Below are 21,695 nucleotides of genomic sequence, written 5' to 3'. Positions count from 1 at the left end.
AGCCGTGTAATAAGCGGGATAATGTATAGAACGTCGTCGGCCATTATTGAAAATCAGCCCCTTCAGGTCGGTGTCCTGTCCGCCCTGTCGGGGCTTATTTTCCCGATAATGACCGGCGTTCTTTACATTATCCCTTACATATCTGTTGTTAAAGCACAGCTGTGCTTCGTTGAGCAAAAAAAAAACACTAAATAAATGGTTGATAGTGGCGCAGAGTTAAAACTACACACTTTATCTGTTTTGTTCAAAATATCGTTATAATATCGTATATCGCCATTCGAACAGAAAATATCGAGATAACTCTTTATCAGTCCACAGTCCTCCATTGATTCCAAAACGGGCCGAGACTTTTAAGTTATATTTTGAAGATCTATTGTACTGACATTTAGTACAACTAATAAAACATATCTAAGAACAAATTTCAAACAAAACATTGATCACAGTTACTAACATGTTGTGTTTATTGTGTGTAAAGGCTGAATCGCTGTCAGCTGTCAGAGAGATGCTGTGAAGCTCTGGCCTCAGTTCTCAGCTCCAACTCCTCTAGTCTGAGAGAGCTGGACCTTGGTACCAATGATCTGCAGGATTCAGGAGTGAAGCTGCTCTCTGCTGGACTGGGGAGTCCACACTGTACACTGGAAACGCTCAGGTCAGTTTTACTCAATGGTCAAAGAGTTACACCACAAGTTACAGATCAGAGGACATTGAACATATTTACCTCCAGAAAGTTCACAGATCTAAATAAGTAGAATATGTTCTCTCAGGGCTCAAGACACATTTTCTACTGCTGCCAATAACTTTTAAATTTCGTGGCACCCTAACAAATGTGGTCGCATCCCTATATTAGACATGAGAATGTTCTTGGTCACGTACCATCCATCTGTGTCCATTCATGTGAACAGATTCTCAATTTAAATAAGCTGTTAATGTTTTGATTGCATACAGGGTCTTTTTCTGTTTTTACCGCCAGCGACTCGACATCTTTCCTCACCAACCAACTCTTCATCTTCCTCCTCCTCAATCAAATAACTACTAATAATAACCAGCTGCTGATTGGATAATATACTCCAATTAGGTTTTATCTTCTTCTCTGTGTCGTCCAGAATAGTGCATTTCTTCACATGCTCTTGAATAGCGCTAGTGCTGCTGTGACATTTCAATAAAACTTTGCACAAAGTACAAACCAGTGTTTTAGTTTTCTGATCAGAGCAGAGTGTCTTTATGGGAACTTAAGTGGGTCGTGTTTCCTAATAGAGCGATCACACCGGCGCCGCAAGACAGCCACGCTTTAACTCAGCACTGAACTAAACCTTGGCAGTCTGCGTGCATCGCAGCGCCATTACCACTCATCTTATCAAACACAAGACCTCCATCTCACTCTATTTGTGTTGCCATGAGAGTAAAAGATGTACGTTGGATTCAGTTTGTTAACGATGGTATAAGATGTATGTTTTATAACATTCTATTCTACTCATAATCATGTGGTCAGACAGTACTTTAGACGTGTTTAGTCAATTTTAATAACTGATTTTTCTTAGAACTGGCTATTTTTAGGGACATTTTTAGGAGTTTTAGTTATTTGACCTCCAAGTAAGTCATATTTTGAAGATCTACTGTACTGACATTAAGTTAAACTCATAAAAAATGTCTTATAACAAATGTCAAATACAACCGTCATTACAGTTCCTAATGTGTTCTGTTTATTGTGTGTAAAGGCTGAATCGCTGTCAGCTGTCAAAGAGATGCTGTGAAGCTCTGGCCTCAGTTCTCAGCTCCAACTCCTCTAGTCTGAGAGAGCTGGATCTGAGTACCAATGATCTGCAGGATTCAGGAGTGAAGCTGCTCTCTGCTGGACTGGGGAGTCGACACTGTATACTGGAAACTCTCAGGTCAGTTTTACTCAATCTCTCAAACAGTTTCACCACAAGTTCTACATCAGAGGACATTGAACAGATTTACCTCCAGAAAGTTAACAGGTCTAAATAAATAAGTAGAATATGTCCTCTCAAGGCTCAAGACACATTTTCTACTGCTGCCAATTACTTTGTAATTTGGTGGCACCCTAACAAATGTGGTCACAGACCTTTATTAGACGTGAGAATGTCCTCCATCTGTGTCCATTCATGTGAACAGATTCACTCACCTTTAATAAGTTGTTAATGTTTTGATTGAATAGGGGGTCTTTTTCTGTTTTTACCGCCAGCGACTCGAAATCTTTCCTCACCAACCAACTATTCATCTCCCTCCTCCTCAATCAAATACCTACTAATAATAACCAGCTGCTGATTGGATAATATGATCCAATTAGGATTTATCTTCTTCTCTGGGTCTTCCAGAATAGTGCATTTCTTCACATGCTCTTGAATAGCGCAAGTGCTGCGATGACATTTCAATGAAACTTTGCACAAAGTACAAACCAGTGTTTTAGTTTCTGATCGAAGTGGAGTGTCTTCATGGGAACTTAAGTGGGTCAAGTTTCCCAATTGAGTGATCACACTGGTGCCACAATACAGCCGCGCTTTAACTCAGCACTGAACTAAACCTTGGCAGTCTGCGTGCATCGCAGCGCCATTACCACTCATCTTATCTAACACAAGACCTCCATCTCACTCTATTTGTGTTGCTATGATAGTAAAACCTGTATGTTGGATTCAGTTTGTTAACGATGGTATAAGATGTATGTTTTATTACATTCTATTTTACTCATAATCATGTGGTCAGACAGTACTTCCGACGAGTTTAGTCAAGTTTAATAACAGATTTTTCTTAGAACTGACTCTTTTTAGGGGCATTTTCAGGAGTTTCAGTTATTTGACTTCTAAATAAGTAATATATTGAAGATCTAATGTACTGACATTTAGTTCAACTAATAAAACATGTCTGATAACAAATTTAAAATACAGTACAACAGTCATTACAGTTCTTAACATGTTGGCTTTATTGTGTGTGAAGGCTGAAGGGCTGTGATCTGTCAGAGAGATGCTGTGAAGCTCTGGCCTCAGTTCTCAGCTCCAACTCCTCTAGTCTGTTTGAGCTGGACCTGAGTAAAAATGATCTGCAGGATTCAGGAGTGAAGCTGCTCTCTGCTGGACTGGGGAGTCCACACTGTTCACTGAAAACTCTAAGGTCAGTTTTACTCAATATCTCAAACAGTTACACCACAAGTTCTACATCAGAGGACATTGAAGAGATTTACCTCGTCATAGTTCTTGTGTGTGTGTGTGTGTGTGTGTGTGTGTGTGTGTGTGTGTGTGTGTGTGTGTGTGTGTGTGTGTGTGTGTGTGTGTGTGTGTGTGTGTGTAGCTTGTCTGGCTGCCTGGTCACACAGGAAGGCTGTGCTTCTCTGGCCTCAGCTCTGAGCTCCAACCCCTCCCATCTGAGAGAGCTGGACCTGAGCTACAATCACCCAGGAGACTCTGGAGCTGCGCTGCTCTCTGCTGGACTGGAGGATCCACGCTGGAGACTGGACACTCTCAGGTATAGAGAGGATACTCATTTACATCAGATTGAAACCGCCAATGTTTGTAGGGTCCGGGAGGGTAAATTGGGGTGCTAGCTCAAGCAGGCAATTTACGTCGGGCAGTGTAAACGTGCGGCCCATGCCGAGAACAAGGTGTGCATAAGACGGTCATATTGGGCAATGTAAAAATTGCTTTTGATTTCCCCCCAGTGTGGAGCACGGTGGAGTGTGGAGGCTGAAACCAGCACCTCAGAGATGTAAGTGTCTGTTTGATTCCTAACATCACACACCCACTGTTGAGATGTAAAGTCCATCCACACAGCAGGAGGTGACATCCGCTCATTCACATGAGGACTTCTGTATACGTATGTGTAGTGATGTTTCCCTGTGTTTATGTATGTCTAGTATGTTTGTGTAGGTGTGTGTACGTATGTGTGCATGTCTATGCCTCTATGTATGAACCAGGTCTATGGTACCAACAGTTAGTTTCCAGCCAAAAGTCAAAGTCTAATATCTTGAAAAGTATGTTGACTATAGCTGAGATATTCCAGAGGAGCCAGAGTGTAAATATTACGGGAGTAGATTCAGTTTATGTTTTGACTGTGAAAGCCATTCACACACACAAAGGATTTACATTTGTGTTGAACTTAAATTATGTCATAAACAATATGGACTACTATTTCTAAAGCTATAGAACGCTAGTCCAATATAGTAGCTATGTAAGATGTTTCTTTCTATGTTAAGGTTTGTAGAGTAGATGAACGTGAAGCAGGAAGAAGAACAATGCAAGAGAAGAGTTCTAGTGATGATGATGATGAGGATGAAGAGCGGTTCAGCAGCTCATCATGTCTGGTTCTCCCTCAGATGCCTGTGACCTCACCCTGGACCCCAACACGGCCCACAGACACCTCTCTCTGCCTGAGGACAACAGGAAGGTGACGTGGGTTGGAGAGGACCAGTCGTATCCGGATCACCCAGACAGATTTGACTACTGGGAGCAGGTGTTGGGTAGAGAGGCTCTGACTGGCCGCTGTTACTGGGAGGTAGAGAGGGAAGGACGGGTAGAGATAGGAGTGACATACAGAGGAATCACAAGGAGAGGAGAGGGTGATGACTGCAGGCTTGGAGGGAACAACAAGTCCTGGAGTCTTGATTGTTATGATGATCGTTACTCTGCCCGGTACAACGGTACAGAGACAGCCCTCCCTCTCCCCCCCGCTGGCTCCACCAGAGTAGGAGTGTATCTGAACCGGCCAGCTGGCTCTCTGTCCTTCTACAGAGTGTCCCCAGGTGCAGGAGGGTCCTCAGACACACTGACACACCTCCACACCTTCTGGTCCTCCTTCACCCAGGAGGACCTCCTCCCTGGGTTTGGGATCTGGGGGAGTGGGATGGGTTGTCTCTGTGTAAGTTGTAGTCTCTCTCTCTCTCTCTCTCTCTCTCTCACTCACTCACTCACTCACTCACTCACTCACTCACTCACTCACTCACTCACTCACACTCTCTCTCTCTCTCTCACAAAAACACACACATAAACTAACGCGCGCAAACACACACACACACGCATATATTAACACACACAAACAATACACACGCTGTGGCAGCCCGGCTCCGGCACAGCGCACCTGGAAGCCCAGGGGGCAGGTGGTCGAGGCAGTCACCACCCGTTGCCACCAGATGGCGCCAGTGAGGGCATTGGTGCCGGTGCCAATGAACTAGATGAAGAGCACCTGAGGAGCAGGTGGAGAAGCAGGCCTGAAACAGCCTGCTTCTCCACTCATTCAGGGCTCTCCAGGGTGACGCGTGCGGAGAGACCGGTCCTCCGGGGTGACGGGATTCCACCCGGAGGGATAAGACCGTCGATTCCTCCCAGGTTTTGGGTCATTTTAGTACTTTATGGTTGGTTGGAATAAAAGTGCAGTTTTGGCTCCGGTTCGTTTGCTGATTGGAAGGAGGCGGGTCACTCGCCATGCCGGTTGACACAACGCATATATGAACACACACACACACACAAACACACACACACACACATGCACATGCGGGCGCACACACAGGTATGTTAGGGGTGAAAAAAATAAATAAAAAAGAGTGTTAATGCGTAACTGTATTAATCGCGTTAAAATTAATTTGCATTGACGCGTAACTATCGTGTTAATTTGCTTTTTATATATTCATTCATTATATTATAGCTATCAATAATATATCAATTATATGTAATATGATTTTTCTTATTTTCGTTTTTGTTTAATGATTTCTTGTGCTTTCCTTTTCATTTTTTTTTTTTGATCTGTTTGTTTTTTATTGATACGTGTGATTGAAAATACACGTTGTTACGTTGTTCTTTATGCACCTAGGCTTTGTTTATTATTCCGTGAATTGTCTTGCCACCCTGCTCTTCTTCAGGGTCATCTAAAATGTAAACCTTTGTGTTTCGTGTGATGAATGTCTGTTTTCACATTCCGTTCCCGTGCTGCCTTTTGTTGCTTTGGGCCTGTTTTCTTGACCCCCTGGGGAGCGTGGAGAGGCAAAGGGTTCCATAAGGCACCCTTTATGACATCCTGAGGAGCTTCAATCAATAGATTACCATCTGGTTAACAAAGGCTTTTGGTTTATTGGGGGACCTCTGCCCTCAGAAACCCGACAGAAGTGTAGAACTCCTGCCTTTAGCCGTGCAGCGGACTTCTCCTTGCAAACCTTTAGAGAGACGCAGGGCGAACTCCCATCTGAGGCCACGGATTATTGTTTTGTATGCCTATTCTATCGTTTGTTGATGCATGTTGCGATGTATCGTTGTTTAGACTATTATTACAAACATATATCACCATAATTGTCCACGTATTGTGTGTTTTTTGCGTTTGGAAATCTCATCCGCCTTGGACGCAATATTTGGTAAAGGAATTGCCACAACATATGATTGAAATAAATGTAATCGATTCAATAAAATAAAAAAATGGTGATAATCAACTCAGTGGATCTACCGAATGTTCTCTGTTCAGTCCATGATAGTTCAGGTTTCTTCACTTGAATTCCTCCAAGCCTAGCAGATGTTTCTCCAGAGCTTTCTGTTGTCTGAGCAGCACACCTGGAATGTCCTTCCAGGCCCTGGGGTCCTAGAAGGTCTCTGAGGGGTCCTGGACCCTGACCTGGACCCAGTCTTCAGTCCCAGGTCTCTGAGGGGTCCTGCCCCCTGACCTGGGCCCAGTCTTCAGTCCCAGGTCTCTGAGGGGTCCTGCCCCCTGACCTGGACCCAGTCTTCAGTCCCAGCTCTCTAAGGGGTCCTGACCTGGACCCAGTCTTCAGTCCCAGGTCTCTGAGGGGTCCTGCCCCCTGACCTGGACCCAGTCTTCAGTCCCAGGTCTCTGAGGGGTCCTGACCCCTGACCTGGTCCCAGTCTTCAGTCCCAGGTCCTAAGGGGTCCTGACCCCTGACCTGGTCCCAGTCTTCAGTCCCAGCTCTCTAAGGGGTCCTGCCCCCTGACCTGGACCCAGTCTTCAGTCCCGGGTCTCTGAGGGGTCCTGCCCCCTGACCTGGACCCAGTCTTCAGTCCCGGGTCTCTGAGGGGTCCTGCCCCCTGACCTGGACCCAGTCTTCAGTCCGTTCCTCTCACTGGTGGCCTGGAGGACCATGAGCTCAGTCCTCTGGAGACATTTCCTCCAACTCGTCACAACACAACAGTGGAGTCTCCGTTCACCTCGGTTATCAGACGCTTTGATCCAGAGAGACTTACAATACGTCCATTAGTCAGGAGAAAGAGAAACAACCATATATCTCTGTCTGTACACTATGGATGTTCATAGAACCAAGTGACAAGCACTGACAATCACTAGGTTAACCCATCCCCCGTATACAACAGAGATATCTAGGAGAAGATGCTACACAATGCTAAGTTATTCTTAAGTGCCAGGACGTACAACATACGATAAGTGCGTAAGAGGGGAGGGAGGGGGAGGCTGAGCAGAGTCCACGTGAACTCTGAACAGGTGAGTCTTGAGTCTCTGGTGCAGAGTCCGGGTGAACTCTGAACAGGTGAGTCTTGAGTCTGTGGTGCAGAGTCCAGGTGAACTCTGAACAGGTGAGTCCTGAGTCTGTGGTGCAGAGTCCAGGTGAACTCTGAACAGGTGAGTCTCGAGTCTCTGGTGCAGAGTCCAGGTGAACTCTGAACAGGTGAGTCCTGAGTCTCTAGCGGGGGCTGGTGAGCGACTCTGCAGTCCTGACGTCGGCAGGGAGCTCGCTCCACCACTGCAGTGCCAACGGTACCAAAAAGAAGAGCGGGGACTCTGATGGTCGACCTTTGGTTGCCCTTAGCGACGGCGGTAGCAGACGTCCAGCTGAGGGCGGTGAGCGGGGTGATGGAGCTGGAGGGTGTGGTCTGAGCAGCGCCTGGAGATGGGCGGGGGCCGTTCTAACCCACTCACCAACAGCAGGTTAACATGCAACAACCTTCTGTGTGCGGAGGGAGGATATTACCACACACACGACGGTGGAGTCTCCAGTCAGCAGCTGGACCTCCTACTGGACCATCAGGACCCAGACCAGCCTGTCTACTGTCCAGGTCTGGTCAGACCAGCCTGCCTACTGTTCAGTAGTGTGTTCCAATATCCACACTTCCCGTACTTACTATACTTAGTTTGAGTACGTAGGGTGTTCCAATTATGATCAGGGCAAAAATAAGTCTACTTAAAGAACCCGGATCGGGTACTCAAAACGGTCAAACCACGCTTTTCTCACTCAACGGCAGCCATCTTAGCTAAGTAGCGGAATGACCGGCCTACTGTCTAACCCCTACCTGCTCCTTAATGACCTGTCTGTACTGTCTAACCCCTACCTGCTCCTTAACGACCTGTCTCTGTACTGTCTTACCCCTACCTGCTCCTTAATGACCTGTCTCTGTACTGTCTAACCCCTACCTGCTCCTTAATGACCTGTGTCTGTACTGTCTAACCCCTACCTGCTCCTTAATGACCTGTCTGTACTGTCTAACCCCTACCTGCTCCTTAATGACCTGTCTGTACTGTCTAACCCCTACCTGCTCCTTAATGACCTGTCTGTACTGTCTAACCCCTACCTGCTCCTTAATGACCTGTCTGTACTGTCTAACCCCTACCTGCTCCTTAATGACCTGTCTCTGTACTGTCTAACCCCTACCTGCTCCTTAATGACCTGTCTGTACTGTCTAACCCCTACCTGCTCCTTAATGACCTGTCTCTGTACTGTCTAACCCCTACCTGCTCCTTAACGACCTGTCTCTGTACTGTCTAACCCCTACCTGCTCCTTAATGACCTGTCTCTGTACTGTCTAACCCCTACCTGCTCCTTAATGTCCTGTCTCTGTACTGTCTAACCCCTACCTGCTCCTTAATGACCTGTCTCTGTACTGTCTAAACCCCTACCTGCTCCTTAATGACCTGTCTCTGTACTGTCTAACCCCTACCTGCTCCTTAATGACCTGTCTCTGTACTGTCTAACCCCTACCTGGCACTTAATGACCTTTCTCTGTACTGTCTAACCCATACCTGCTCCTTAATGACCTGTCTCTGTACTGTCTAACCCCTACCTGCTCCTTAATGACCTGTCTCTGTACTGTCTAACCCCTACCTGCTCCTTAATGACCTGTCTCTGTACTGTCTGACCCCTACCTGCTCCTTAATGACCTGTCTCTGTACTGTCTAACCCCTACCTGCTCCTTAATGACCTGTGTCTGTACTGTCTAACCCCTACCTGCTCCTTAATGTCCTGTCTCTGTACTGTCTAACCCCTACCTGCTCCTTAATGACCTGTGTCTGTACTGTCTAACCCCTACCTGCTCCTTAATGACCTGTCTCTGTTCTGTCTAACCCCTACCTGCTCCTTAATGACCAGTCTCTGTACTGTCCAACCCCTACCTGCTCCTTGATGAATTCTCTCTGTACGTGGCCACTCGAGGGGGCGTTGCCACTAAACTGTACACTAAGAATGTAACGTCTATTGACAATGAATAGCACGTAGAACAGACAACCATAAATATGCGCACAACACCACGTGCACGTTTTATAGGAAGTGCGTGACACAGATGAACTATTTGACTAGATGACCGAAAAACCACATTGGTGAAAACATGAGTTGTGCTACAGGCTGGAGTCGATCACAATCACTGTCGGAGGAAGATTGCAGCTCAGCTGTCGTTGTTTATCCAACACACTAACGTCAACAATGTTGGAACCGGTCGGGTTGGATCGAGACAACTGCTTCCTCATAGCACACAAATAGTCAGACAACAAAAAAGAAGAACACGTGCTTGTCTTCAGACTCTACTGGGACTGACGTTTACAAGTCAGTAGAAATACAATAGGACCACACATCGTGTAAGCGTGTGTGCGCGTGTGCATGCGTGTGTGTGTGTGTGTGTGCGTGCGTGTGTGGATGCGTTTGTGCGGTTCTGAAGGCTAGGCTTCAATTTCCCTGAAAGCAAGTGACAGGGGTTCTGTGAGTTTCAAGGCTGTAAAAAACTATGAACGCTCTCTCGTGGATTAGAGTTTGCCCCTGAGGTCAAGACATTGCATTCACATCAACAGGAATAACCAGAATTTAACATGATCAGGTCCTATGTTCCCCGAGCGGGGAACATAGGACCCGGGGAACATAGGTATGACCCCCAAAAGGCATCAGCGTCCACCAACTGTCAAGTTGTAAAGAAAAAGAAAAAAAAATGAAGAAAACTGGCGCACTTACAATAGCGAAAAGTGACTATATATAACTAGTAAACTTAGCTAAACTACTATAGACAAAAAAAACAATAAAATGTTCAATGCATTCGTGAAAAATATTAAGAAATACTGAATAAAAACAAGCCATACAGAGCGGCGTTAGACTCGCCAGCGTCCCCGTTACTAGGCAACTCCAAATACCAAGTGTTGCCTGTACAATACATTATATTGTTTTATAATGCTTTGGTGCTCATGAAATTAAAACAGAGGTTTGGTTTAAGACCATGGATATGGCCAGGTTATGTTAATAAAATAGGACACATAATTATTAAGTCAGCCTGTTGCACCAGCTGTGGTCATTTCAACCTCAGCTTTCCAACACACTGATGACTGTTAGAGAATACATACCTTATTTAGTGATGGGACATTTAAATATCGATCTAACCTGTCAGTGTGATGGTTTAGAGCAGGATTACAGCTGACTGATATAAAGTTATAACAGGTTATTGTTAGTGTGATGGTTTAGAGCAGGATAACAGCTGACTGATGAAGTTATAACAGCTTATTGATAGTGTGATGAGCTCCATGCAACAACATTTTACTCAATATAAAAGAATCAACCATCATATCACATACTTTACTATTGATTGACGTTGTAACCGTCTGTTGGCATCAACTTTGCTCAGTTTTAAAAGTTGTGCCCTGGTAAACCAGCTCTAGATGAGGCAAGTGCTGCCTGCCATACAGTGGCAGTACTGTATGTGCTTCTCATAAATAAAAGCAAAAGGATAGTAGGCCTAGGTGATAGGCATCAAAGAAATAAAGGCATGCAAACTTGAAACTCATGCTACTATGAACGAACCTTGAGCCCATAGGGCTCAAGGTTCGTTCGTAGGTAGTTTGTTCGTCGTTCGTAGGTAGGTAGAACACTCCCTTGTTCACACTATGTAGAACAGCCAGTTTAACTTGTTTACACTAGTTTGAACAAGGCGTGAGGCTATCAACCGTTTCTATTCTGTCTGCGTCTAATCTGTTCCTTCCTCATATGAATGGTCTGTTGCAGCGAGGAGCCTTTCTTTCTCCGCTTTTGAAACCTTTCAACTGATTAACTTGTTTTATAAACACTTTGACCTCCGTTTCTCCACATGCATTTATACTTTTTCAACTGTATACCGTCTGGCCGCATTTTTATCCCGGAGCAAAAGAGATAAGGTAGGCCGACAATTTACTACCGTTAATATTGTCTTTAGGCTATTGGTATATAATAATGAACAACCAGTTTACTAGCGTTTACATTGACTTTAGTTAACTGGTATTGTGAAGTAAATTGTTGTGTTCTTTTTGAAAAGGTGACCGAATCAGGATCGCCTTCATCTCACTTTATTTGGTAAAATTTTGGTCTAATCTCTATGAAGCAAAATTAGGTGAATTGTATAGGCACGCGTGGAGCGATACTTAGCTGGGCAACCTTGGATGACCTGCCTGGAGCGTTTCTCATGTAATACATGAGCTGCCTCTAGTGTCTGATCCGTGTTCTCCGTTAAATACTGGGTAGGCACGGCCTATATGACGTACAATGGCGCTACCATCTTTTGGCTATGTGTGGTTATTACAGCTTATATGTCTGTTCCTACTCCCTGGTAGCTCTTTGCAGATGTTACAGTTTATGTGCTGATTTGCGTCTCAAAATCAGCAAATATTATGCCGTCTTCAAAACGCTCTGAGTCTCCGGGATGTTCAGAGTTTCGGACCTTCAGCTCAGAGGAAAGAGCTTTGAACACTCTGTTTGGTCTGAGCTTTGTGCGGAAGTAAAGCTACCGGAGTCCTCCGAGATCACGTCACAACAAGAGTCTGCCCATTTCATTGATAGACTAATGTGAACTTGAAGCAAGCAATATAAGCTGTAATAACTGTAGATAGCCACAAGATGGCAGTACCATCAAACATACGAGGAAGCAGGAAGTGGGCACACAACACCCTAGCCAATCAGAGCACTTTATACATCATAGATGACACGCCTGCCCGGCATTTATGGTGCGTTGATGTCGCTGGAAATTATGGGGGAAAAAATTTGCGACGTCGGAAAGTGCTCGTGAACAACACATCATGACGCTCTAATGATTCTACTTCCGTTCGGGAACTGGGGCCAGATTTTGATAACAGAGTTGCCCAGTTGGTGATGTATGGTTTACTAGTGCAAATGCCGGAATTTTAATGTTTCACTAATTATAAAAGAATCAACCATCATATTATATACTTTACTATTGATTGACATTGTAACTGTCTGTTGGCATCGACTTTGCTGACAGGCTTCGCCTCCTACTCTCAGTGGGCTGAATCTGCTTAATGATAAAACAGGCCCATAAGGAAATCTTATAATTCTAGATGAAAACTAAACGGCACAGAAATGGGCTGATTTTTTATTTCAGCAATATAGCGTGTGGGTGGGGTTCGTAATGGATATAGCCTACCCACGGCTGTAACTAAAAAAAATATTTATATGGAATCTGTGGTACAGCAAAGTGACCAGTGGAGAAATTATTCAGACATTAAAGTAGCACAAATAAGATCAGTGCAATGGAATAGGGACAGGCAGACGGACAGCCCGCAGATAGACAGCTCGCAGACAGACAGCATATAGACAGACAGACAGACAGACATACATACCCCCCCCCCCCCCCCCCCCCACACCCACACACACACACACACACACACACACACACACACACACACACACACACACACACTAGGACATCGGATCATAACTATTGAACATGATTAATATTTGTGATTTCGAATCAATAGAGAGTGATAGAGTGTGGATCTAGACATAGAGAGTGATAGGGTGTGTAGATCTAGACATAGAGAGTGATAGGGTGTGTAGATCTAGAGAGTGATAGGGTGTGTAGATCTAGACATAGAGAGTGATAGGGTGTGTAGATCTAGACATAGAGAGTGATAGGGTGTGTAGATCTAGACATAGAGAGGGATGGAGTGTGGATCTAGACATAGAGAGTGATAGACTGTGGAGACATAGAGAGTGATAGGGTGACAGGAGGATGATAGGAAGTCTTTTCTGCAGTAATTTCCTGTTCTACTCAACCAGAATCCACAGAAACAATATGTAGTTGTGTTTGTGTCCAGGTATCAGTCTACTATGGATGAGGAGAGAGAGGAGGGGGGTTCAGGAGAGGAGGAGCAGAGAGCCGACTCCCCTGGACCCAGCTGTGTCTCCATGAAGAGCGACCACTCTATGGATCTACCTGTTGGGTTTAAAGATGGAAATCAGTCTATTGAGAAGAGGTGAGGATTTATCAGAGATCATAAAGATACAGCTTCTATCAAACGTCCATTAATCCTGGTTCTTGTTTTTCTAGAAGAGTCCAGCAGGAGAGAGCAGACTCCCCTGGACCCAGCTGTGTCTCCATGAAGAGTGACCACTCTATGAATCTACCTGTTGGGTTTAAAGGAGGAAATCAGTCTATTGAAAAGAGGTGAGGATTTATCAGAGATCATAAAGATACAGCTTCCATTAAACTTCCAAAAACTTGGTTCTTGTTTTTCAATTTTTTTTTCGATTGACTGTAAAGATGGAAATCACCAACATTCCAAGAAAGGGTGAGGATTCAGCCAATACATCAGGGCTGATCAACTGGTGGGACGTGGATCATTTTGATCCGGCCCTCCGATCAGTAATCAGATCATAATCGATCAATTTCCCCCAGGAGGAGGCTTTTTCTGAGCAAGAATGAGAGCTAGTTTAATTTCCTCCAATAGGAACCCGTTCCGTCCAGTTAGCCCCGCCCCTAGGACGCGCCCTCTCTGTGCGTGGGCCAATGTCTGCCTCTACTGTGGCAAAGCGTTTGGACTCAAAAGAGGTTGTTCACGTTGGGAAGGCGAAAGGTAGACAGTGAACCTTGACACTTAAAGGGGAAATCCGGTGTAAAATGGATCTGGGATATGTTTAGTATGCTAACCAGTTCGAAAGTTCATTGGGGAGGAAAACATCGCCTATACGAAACATTTTTAAGTTACCAAAATGCTATACATTGAAATGCTAATGGAATGTCATGTGGTAAAAAATAATTCGCTATTTTAAACCACTTACTTAGTTAGTTAGTTAGTTAGTTAGTTAGTTAGTTAAGTTCTTTAATGTCCCCAAGGCGATAATTGTTTTCACACAGCCAAGTCAAGTTGGTTAAGGCTAGAAGTAGCCCCACACGTCTTACGTAGTATAATGAGGGTCTTAACATATAAAACAAGGCATTGATAACTTTGGAAGTGTACAGATAGTTTATTAAAAAGGACATTTTATGCAAACGATACCTTCAGTAGTTCACTCTTCGACGCCATCTTGATTTTAAGACGCGATTAGTCGATTGACGAACATAGAGCTCTCGTGTACAGCGCTACACCCGTCATCCAAGCTCTGTGACAGGGGAAATATAATAGAGTGTGTGTGTGGGGGGGGGGGTTTGGTGTGTGTGTGTGTGTGTGTGTGTGTGTGTGTGTGTGTGTGTGTGTGTGTGTGTGTGTGTGTGTGTGTGTGTGTGTGTGTGTGTGTGTGTGTGATAGACGTGTGTAGACGCGTCCAGCATGGCGTCCATGCTGAGATGGGAGTAGTGAGAATTCCACCAAACTACCCTAAATTCAGCCCGCACCGCCGCTGAATTGCCGCCGTCAATGCAAACAGATGCATATTGCTTCAGAAACATACTAGTCATGGTTGACTACGCAATGCGCTACCCGGAGGCAGTTCCTCTCCTCGCTGCCACGGCCAAGGCCGTGGCAAAGAAATCAATGCTTTTATTTAGCAGGGTGGGGATAGTAAGGGAGGTTCTGACAGACCAAGGCACCTGTTTTATGTCCAGAGTAATAAAAGACCTACTCAGCATATTGCAGGTCCGCCACCCCCGGACATCCGTCTACCATCCCCAGACCGACGGTCTTGTGGAGAGGTTCAATCAGACCTTAAAAACCATGTGGAAAAAAGTGATGGAAGTGGACGGAAAAAACTGGGACCAGCTACTTCCACACGTCCCGGTGGCACGCCGCGCCGCCATCAGGGCAGAGGTCGCCAGCATGCTGCAGATGGGGGTCATCGAGGAGTCCCACAGCGCTTGGTCCAGCCCAGTTGTTTTGGTACCCAAGCCAGACGGGACTTATAGGTTCTGCAAGGACTTCCGCAAACTCAATGAAGTGTTAGCATTTGACGCGTACCCCACGCCCCGGGTGGATAAAAATTGATAGAGTGACTGGGCCCAGTCAGATTCATATCCATCCTTGACCTTACCAAGGGATATTGGCAGGTCCCCCTCACCCAGAGGGCCCGGGAGAAGATGGCGTTCGCCACACCCGACGGTCTCTACTAATATACTGTCCTTCCGTTCGGGGTGCATGGGGCACCCGCGACCTTCCAGAGGATGATGGACTCGATCCTACGGCCCCACAGGGAGTACGCTGCCGCATACAACGATGACATCGTGATACATAGCAGCACCTGGGCCCTACATCTGCACCACCTTTGAGCCGTTTTGGGAGCGCTCCGAACAGCCGGCCTCACAGCCAACCCAAAAAAGTGCCATCTGGGCCTGGAAGAGGCCTCGTATCTGGGCCATCGAGTAGGGAGGGGCAGTGTAAAACCCCAAAACGGAAAGGTACAGACCATCCGGACCTGGCCCAGACGCAAACCAAGAAACAAGTGAAGTCTTTTCTGGGACTCGTTGGCTACTACCAATGATTCATCCCCAGCTTCGCAACACTGGCCAGCCCCCTCCACAAGCTAACGCAGAGGGCTCTACCCGACCGAGTGACCTGGACGGACGAGATCGAGGACGCCTTCTCGCGCCTACGACAAGCCCTATGCACCGAGCCACTGCTAATCATCCCTGACTTTAATTTCCCCTTCGTGGTCCAGACCGACGCGTCTGAGGTGGGACTGGGGGCTGTTCTGTCCCAGGTCCGGTCAGGAGAAGAGCACCCAGTAACCTTCATCAGCCGGAAACTCCTGACCAGCGCAAGAGGGGGTACTCAACTGTAGAGAAGGAGGCGCTGGCGATCAAGTGGACCCTGGAGAAACTCTGTTATTACCTCCTCGGACACCACTTTACCCTCATCACCGACCACGCCCCCCTGTAATGGATGGCGATGGCCAAAGACACCAACGCCAGGGTGACGTGCTAGTTCCTGGCCCTACAAGGCTACCACTTCCAGGTGGTCCATCGACCAGGACGGGCCCAATGCAGACGCCCTTGCTGCTGAGGGTGGGAATATGTGGCAACCCTGCGCCGGTGGACCTGGAGGAAACTCGACAACGCCCTGAACAGCGCCCTCTCTACGGACAAGTAGTCCTAGGGAGTTACATCCCCTTCACCACGGCTGTAGCTGCCCACCAATCAAGCAGGCACAGACAATTGAGATTGAGATCACCTGGGGTATGAGATCACCTGGGGGATGAGATCACCTGGGGGATGAGATCACCTGGGGGATGAGATCACCTGGGGGATGAGATCACCTGGGGGAAGGCGGCTGCAGAGGGGTATTGAAGGCCGAGCACACAGCAGTAAAGGAGAGGAGACGCGTAGGCGAGACAGTCACGCGACCAGACGAGGCCGACATACTTTATCGTCGCAACATGTGGAATGTTTTCCCGTAGGAATAACTGAAGAGCGCCGGGAACAACATTCGCGCCGGACACCAAGTCTACTATGGCACCTGGCAGGAGAACCCTCACCTCGTTTCCCCATAGTGGAAGTAGCCTTAGTTTTTTTCTGATTTTCCTTATTTTCCTGAGCGGACCTGAAATAAAACCCTCGTTTCGACACCGGGCTTTAGCGTTCTTTATTAGGAATCCCAGCCAGAGACGACCGGGGTTGCCACACCATATAAACTGAAATCAGACCCACATTGCTGAATCATGCCTTAGCAATGTTTTGTATCTGTAACATTTATGGCCTTATTTACATTTATTATGAATTGCGGACATAAATAAAGAAGTTAAAATGTGTGTGTGTTTGTGTACGGTGTGTGTGTGTGTGTGTGTGTGTGTGTGTGTGTGTGTGTGTGTGTGTGTGTGTGTGTGTGTGTGTGTGTGTGTGTGTTTTCCGCAGACCCCAGGAGAGTTCAAAGGTTACCAGCGCTCAGTCTGTACAGCAGCAGCAGCAAACAGAGCTGATCAAGGTGTGTAAATGTCTACCAAGATGTTTGACTCCAGCTCTACATTAACATTATAAAGAATCTCTTGTTGAGCTAATAGTCTCCAGGCTTCCCTCTTCAGACCAGCGGGACGTGAATCCAGGACAGATGCTTCTGATGTCTTCAGGGAGTTCAGAGTAAAGTTCTCCTTGATGTTTGTTCTGTTCCAGAGGGCTGAGGAGAACGCACACGCTTTTCTAGACAAGGAGCTGAAGAAGCTCTGGAGGGGACTCTCACCAGATTACCCACAATGCTCAGAGGGTCAGAGGGAGGAGGAAGAGGTGGATGATAAGAAGAAGGAGCAGAGGTGGCGCGCCATAGAGGGAGTGGTGGACATCACAAAGCTCTGCCTGATGGAAATGAACCAGGAGGAACTGGCTGACACACTGTGGGGCGGTAAGAGACTCGTGGAAAACAGAGACTCCAAAAAAGTAGAAATAGACTTTGAAGACAGAAGATACTCTTATTTTGCAAACAGAGCAGCAAGAAACTTTCATTTGAAACAGAATATACTGTTATTTTGAAAAAGAGAGACTGGTGTGGATAACAGAGACTTAAGGCCCATTCACACCCTACAGTAAATACGGATACGGACCGTTTCGTCCGGTCCCGGAGGTTGTTTCGCCCGTCAGAGGGTCCGTCGCATCTGAGCTTACGAATCCGGAGTACTCCGGGAGAAACAGAGCAATACCACCGGAAATCGAGGCGGCAGTATAGAGTCAGAAGTCCAACCATTCGCGAAAATAGTAGTAGTATAATATCTGATATGTATTGTATTTAAAAAAATTTACTTATATTATACTATATACCTGACCTTTTTGTTTGATTGTTCACCTGCTTTGGCAATGAGTGGTCACTTGTAAAAATGGCGCAACATTTGAGGAGATAATCTGCGGGTTGGTGAGGGGTGTCACATGCCACCGCCGCGTAGGCCTACACTTTTTGCGAATTTTTTTGGGCCGATTTCGGATGACACAAAGTAAAATCATCTTTGCGATAGTCGCTGCCGGTAATTTGTGACATGACAGTCACTGCCCTCTAGAGGATGTATTGTGTAACATCCATAACAACGCTGAAATCGGACGGAGGTATGACGGGTTGTCCCGGACACAACGTTTGGTACGGACGGACGAATTTCGTCCGGACCCGGAAGTATGAATCGGCCTTTAGTCTCTGTCTATTTGTCTGAAATAGTAGAAATAGACTTTCAGGTTAAATGCTTTGATCAAGATATATAGAGCTTTTTCGGGGGTATAAGGATAAATGGTTTGATCCAGATATGTAGAGTAATTGTGTGGGTATCAGGTTAAATGGTTTGATCCAGAGATTTAGGGTTATTGTGGGGGTATCAGGTTAAATGGTTTGATCCAGATACGTAGGGTTATTGTGGGGGTATCAGGTTAAATGGTTTAGTCCAGATATGTAGGGTTATTGTGGGGGTTTCAGGTTAATTGGTTTGATCCAAATATGTAGGGTTATTGTGGGGGTATCAGGTTAAATGGTTAGATCCAAATATGTAGGGTTATTGTTGGGGTATCAGGTTAAATAGTTTAGTCCAGATATGTAAGGTTATTGTGGGTCTATCAGGTTAAAGAATGTTAAGCATTATACTGCGGATCAACAGCAGAATAGGTCAGTGGAGAGAGATGCAACGCTGTCTTGTTATATCAGCACAACAAGTCACTTTACACTGATTCACTATCATTATTACTATCATAAGACCAATCATACTGCTGTGCAAATATCGAAATAGTCCTGAACATTTTGAATCTGTAACATGCAGTCTTTTTTACGACCAGCTACTCCGACCACAGGTCGCCACTGAATATCATGAAGTTGATTATTTAACAGGAAATATTTACCTGTTCCACTGATGTCACCATCTACTAACTTATGTCTTCTGTTTTTTTCTCATTTAGGATCTGACAAGTGCCAACATAACAACAAGTCTCATTTAAAGAAGAAGTTCAGGTGTGTGTTTGAGGGAATCGCTAAAGCAGGACAACAAACCGATCTGAACGACTTCTACACAGAGCTCTTCATCACACAGAGAGGCAGTGGAGAGGCCAACAAGGACCATGAGGTCAGACTGATTGAAACAGCTTACAGGAAACCAGCCATAGAGGAAACACCAATCAGATGTGAGGACATCTTTAAACCCTTACCTGGAAAAGATAAACCAATCAGGACAATAATGACAACTGGAGTGGCCGGCATTGGTAAAACCGTCTTAACACAGAAGTTCACTCTGGACTGGGCTGAAGAAAAAGCCAACCACGACATACACTTCATATTTCTCCTCACTTTCAGAGAGCTGAATTTACTGAAAGGGAAAGAGTTCAGCTTTGTCGAACTGCTTCATCGCTTCTTTATTGAGACCAAAGAAGCAGGATTCTGCAGATTCGACCAGTTCCAGGTTGTCTTCATCTTGGATGGTCTGGATGAGTGTCGACTTCCTCTGGACTTCCAGAACAACCCGATCTGGACTGATGTCACAAAGTCCACCTCGGTGGACGTGCTGCTGACAAACCTCATCAGGGGCGACCTGCTTCCCTCCGCTCGCATCTGGATAACCACACGCCCTGCGGCAGCCAATCTGATCCCTGCTCATTGTGTTGACATGGTGACAGAGGTGAGAGGGTTCACTGACCCACAGAAGGAGGAGTACTTCAGGAAGAGATTCGAAGAAGAGACACTGGCCAACACAATCATCGCCCACGTCAAGAAATCACGAAGCCTCCAGATCATGTGTCACATCCCAGTCTTCTGTTGGATCACTGCTACAGTTCTGGAGAACTTCATCAAAACATCCCAGATAGGAGAAGAGATGCCCAAGACCGTGACTCAGATGTACAGCCACTTCCTGAGGGTTCAGTCCATACAGGGGGACAGGAAGTACCATGGAAGGGCTGAAACCGAACAAGACTGGAGTTCAGAGAGCAGGGAGATCATTGTTTCTCTGGGAAAACTGGCTTTTAACCAGCTGGAGAACGGCAACCTGATCTTCTACGAGTCAGACCTGGCAGAGTGTGGTATCGATATCAGAGCAGCCTCAGTGTACTCAGGAGTGTTCACCCAAATCTTTAAAGAGGAGTGTGGGCTGTACCAGGACAAGGTGTTTTGCTTTGTCCATCTGAGCCTCCAGGAGTTTCTGGCTGCCCTTTATGTCTTTCAGACCTTCATCAACACTGGGGTCAATCTGCTCAAAGAAGAACCAACGACCTTTAGAAAAAATAAACTCTTTCACTTCTATCAGAGTGCTGTGAACAAGGCCTTACAGAGTGAAAACGGACACCTGGACTTGTTCCTCCGCTTCCTCCTGGGCCTCTCTCTGGAGACCAATCAGATTATCTTACGAAGTCTGCTGGGACAGACAAGAAGTAGCTCACTGATCAGATTGATTAAAACAAGTCGGCTGAGACTGATAGCTAGTAGCTCATGGACCAATAAGGAAATAGCGTCTTACATCAAATACAAGATAGGTGGTGTGATGGAAAATCTACATGTTGTATTGTTTTGGTCTATATGAATTTAAGTTTTGTTGCTATTCTGTGTAATTTTATATAGTGTCTGCCTTCTGGGCTCCTTTTGGGTCATTTAAAGTGTAAACCGTCAAGGGTAGAGTGAAGGGCAGGCAACATTTTTATTGCCTGCCCTTTCCTATGTTTCTTGTCATGTAAATCACCCTCCATGCAATCCTCTGATGTGTGGGCCTGTTTTCTCGACCCCCTGGCTAGCGTCAACCAAGCCAGGGGTTTAGATGACACGGCCGCTACCCCCTCCAATGGCATTCCCCACAGCTGCAGTTGTAAAGATAACCATCTGGTACACAAAGGCTTTTGGTATTGGGGGACCACCCCCTAATAAACCCAAACGAATAAGAACTCATCGATTGGAAGACTCGGTGGACTTGTCTGAGCGTACCTTCAGAGAATGAAGTAACACGCAAAGAGAAGCTCCCATCTGGGGCCCCAGATTATTGTAATGTATGCCTGTTATGTTGTTTGTTGATGCATGTTGTGATGTATCTTTGTTCGTACTTTTAATACAAATATATATAACCACTAATTGTCAACAGTATTGTGTGCTTTTTGCATCTAAATATCTCATCTGCTTAGACGCAATATCTGATACAGAAATTGCCACGACAGTGGAGACCTCTCTCCAGAGAGAAGCATCAATCTGTTCCACTGTCTGAATGAGCTGAACGACCGTTCTCTAGTGGAGGAGATCCAACAGTCCCTGACATCAGGAAGTTTCTCCAGAGAATCTCTCTCTCCTGCTCAGTGGTCAGCTTTGGTCTTCATCTTACTGTCATCAGAAGAGGAGCTGGACGTGTTTGACCTGAAGAAATACTC

At 45.9% G+C, this 21,695-nt stretch overlaps 2 protein-coding genes across 7 annotated transcripts in view; both read left to right on the top strand.

The window, feature by feature from the left end:
- Positions 1 to 21,695, top strand: part of LOC130381623 (NACHT, LRR and PYD domains-containing protein 12-like) — a 75,696-nt gene that overhangs the window by 49,208 nt on the left and 4,793 nt on the right. For all 6 annotated transcript variants that reach the window (XM_056589309.1, XM_056589305.1, XM_056589304.1 and 3 more), the window contains one exon: positions 476 to 649. In XM_056589309.1, the coding sequence (XP_056445284.1) occupies positions 476 to 649 (174 nt within the window). The remainder of the gene's footprint in view (positions 1 to 475; positions 650 to 21,695) is intronic.
- Positions 11,082 to 21,568, top strand: LOC130381629 (protein NLRC3-like). The gene is made up of 6 exons (XM_056589324.1): positions 11,082 to 11,355; positions 13,288 to 13,446; positions 13,521 to 13,637; positions 17,253 to 17,322; positions 17,508 to 17,733; positions 19,257 to 21,568. The coding sequence occupies exons 2-6, from the start codon at positions 13,301 to 13,303 to the stop codon at positions 20,864 to 20,866; spliced, it is 2,169 nt and encodes a 722-aa protein (XP_056445299.1). The 5' UTR covers positions 11,082 to 11,355; positions 13,288 to 13,300; the 3' UTR covers positions 20,867 to 21,568.

This window comes from Gadus chalcogrammus, chromosome 4 (assembly GCF_026213295.1).
Source record: "Gadus chalcogrammus isolate NIFS_2021 chromosome 4, NIFS_Gcha_1.0, whole genome shotgun sequence".
NCBI lineage: Eukaryota > Metazoa > Chordata > Actinopteri > Gadiformes > Gadidae > Gadus > Gadus chalcogrammus.
This window is presented reverse-complemented; position numbering and strand designations above follow the sequence as displayed.

Coding starts and splice junctions, on each gene's coding strand:
- LOC130381629 (XM_056589324.1), top strand. CDS start 13,301: ATGGATGAGGAGAGAGAGGAGGGGGGTTCAGGAGAGGAGGAGCAGAGA. Junction 13,638..17,252: donor AATCAGTCTATTGAAAAGAG/GTGAGGATTTAT, acceptor TGTTTTCCGCAG/ACCCCAGGAGAGTTCAAAGG. Junction 17,323..17,507: donor AGCAAACAGAGCTGATCAAG/GTGTGTAAATGT, acceptor GTTCTGTTCCAG/AGGGCTGAGGAGAACGCACA.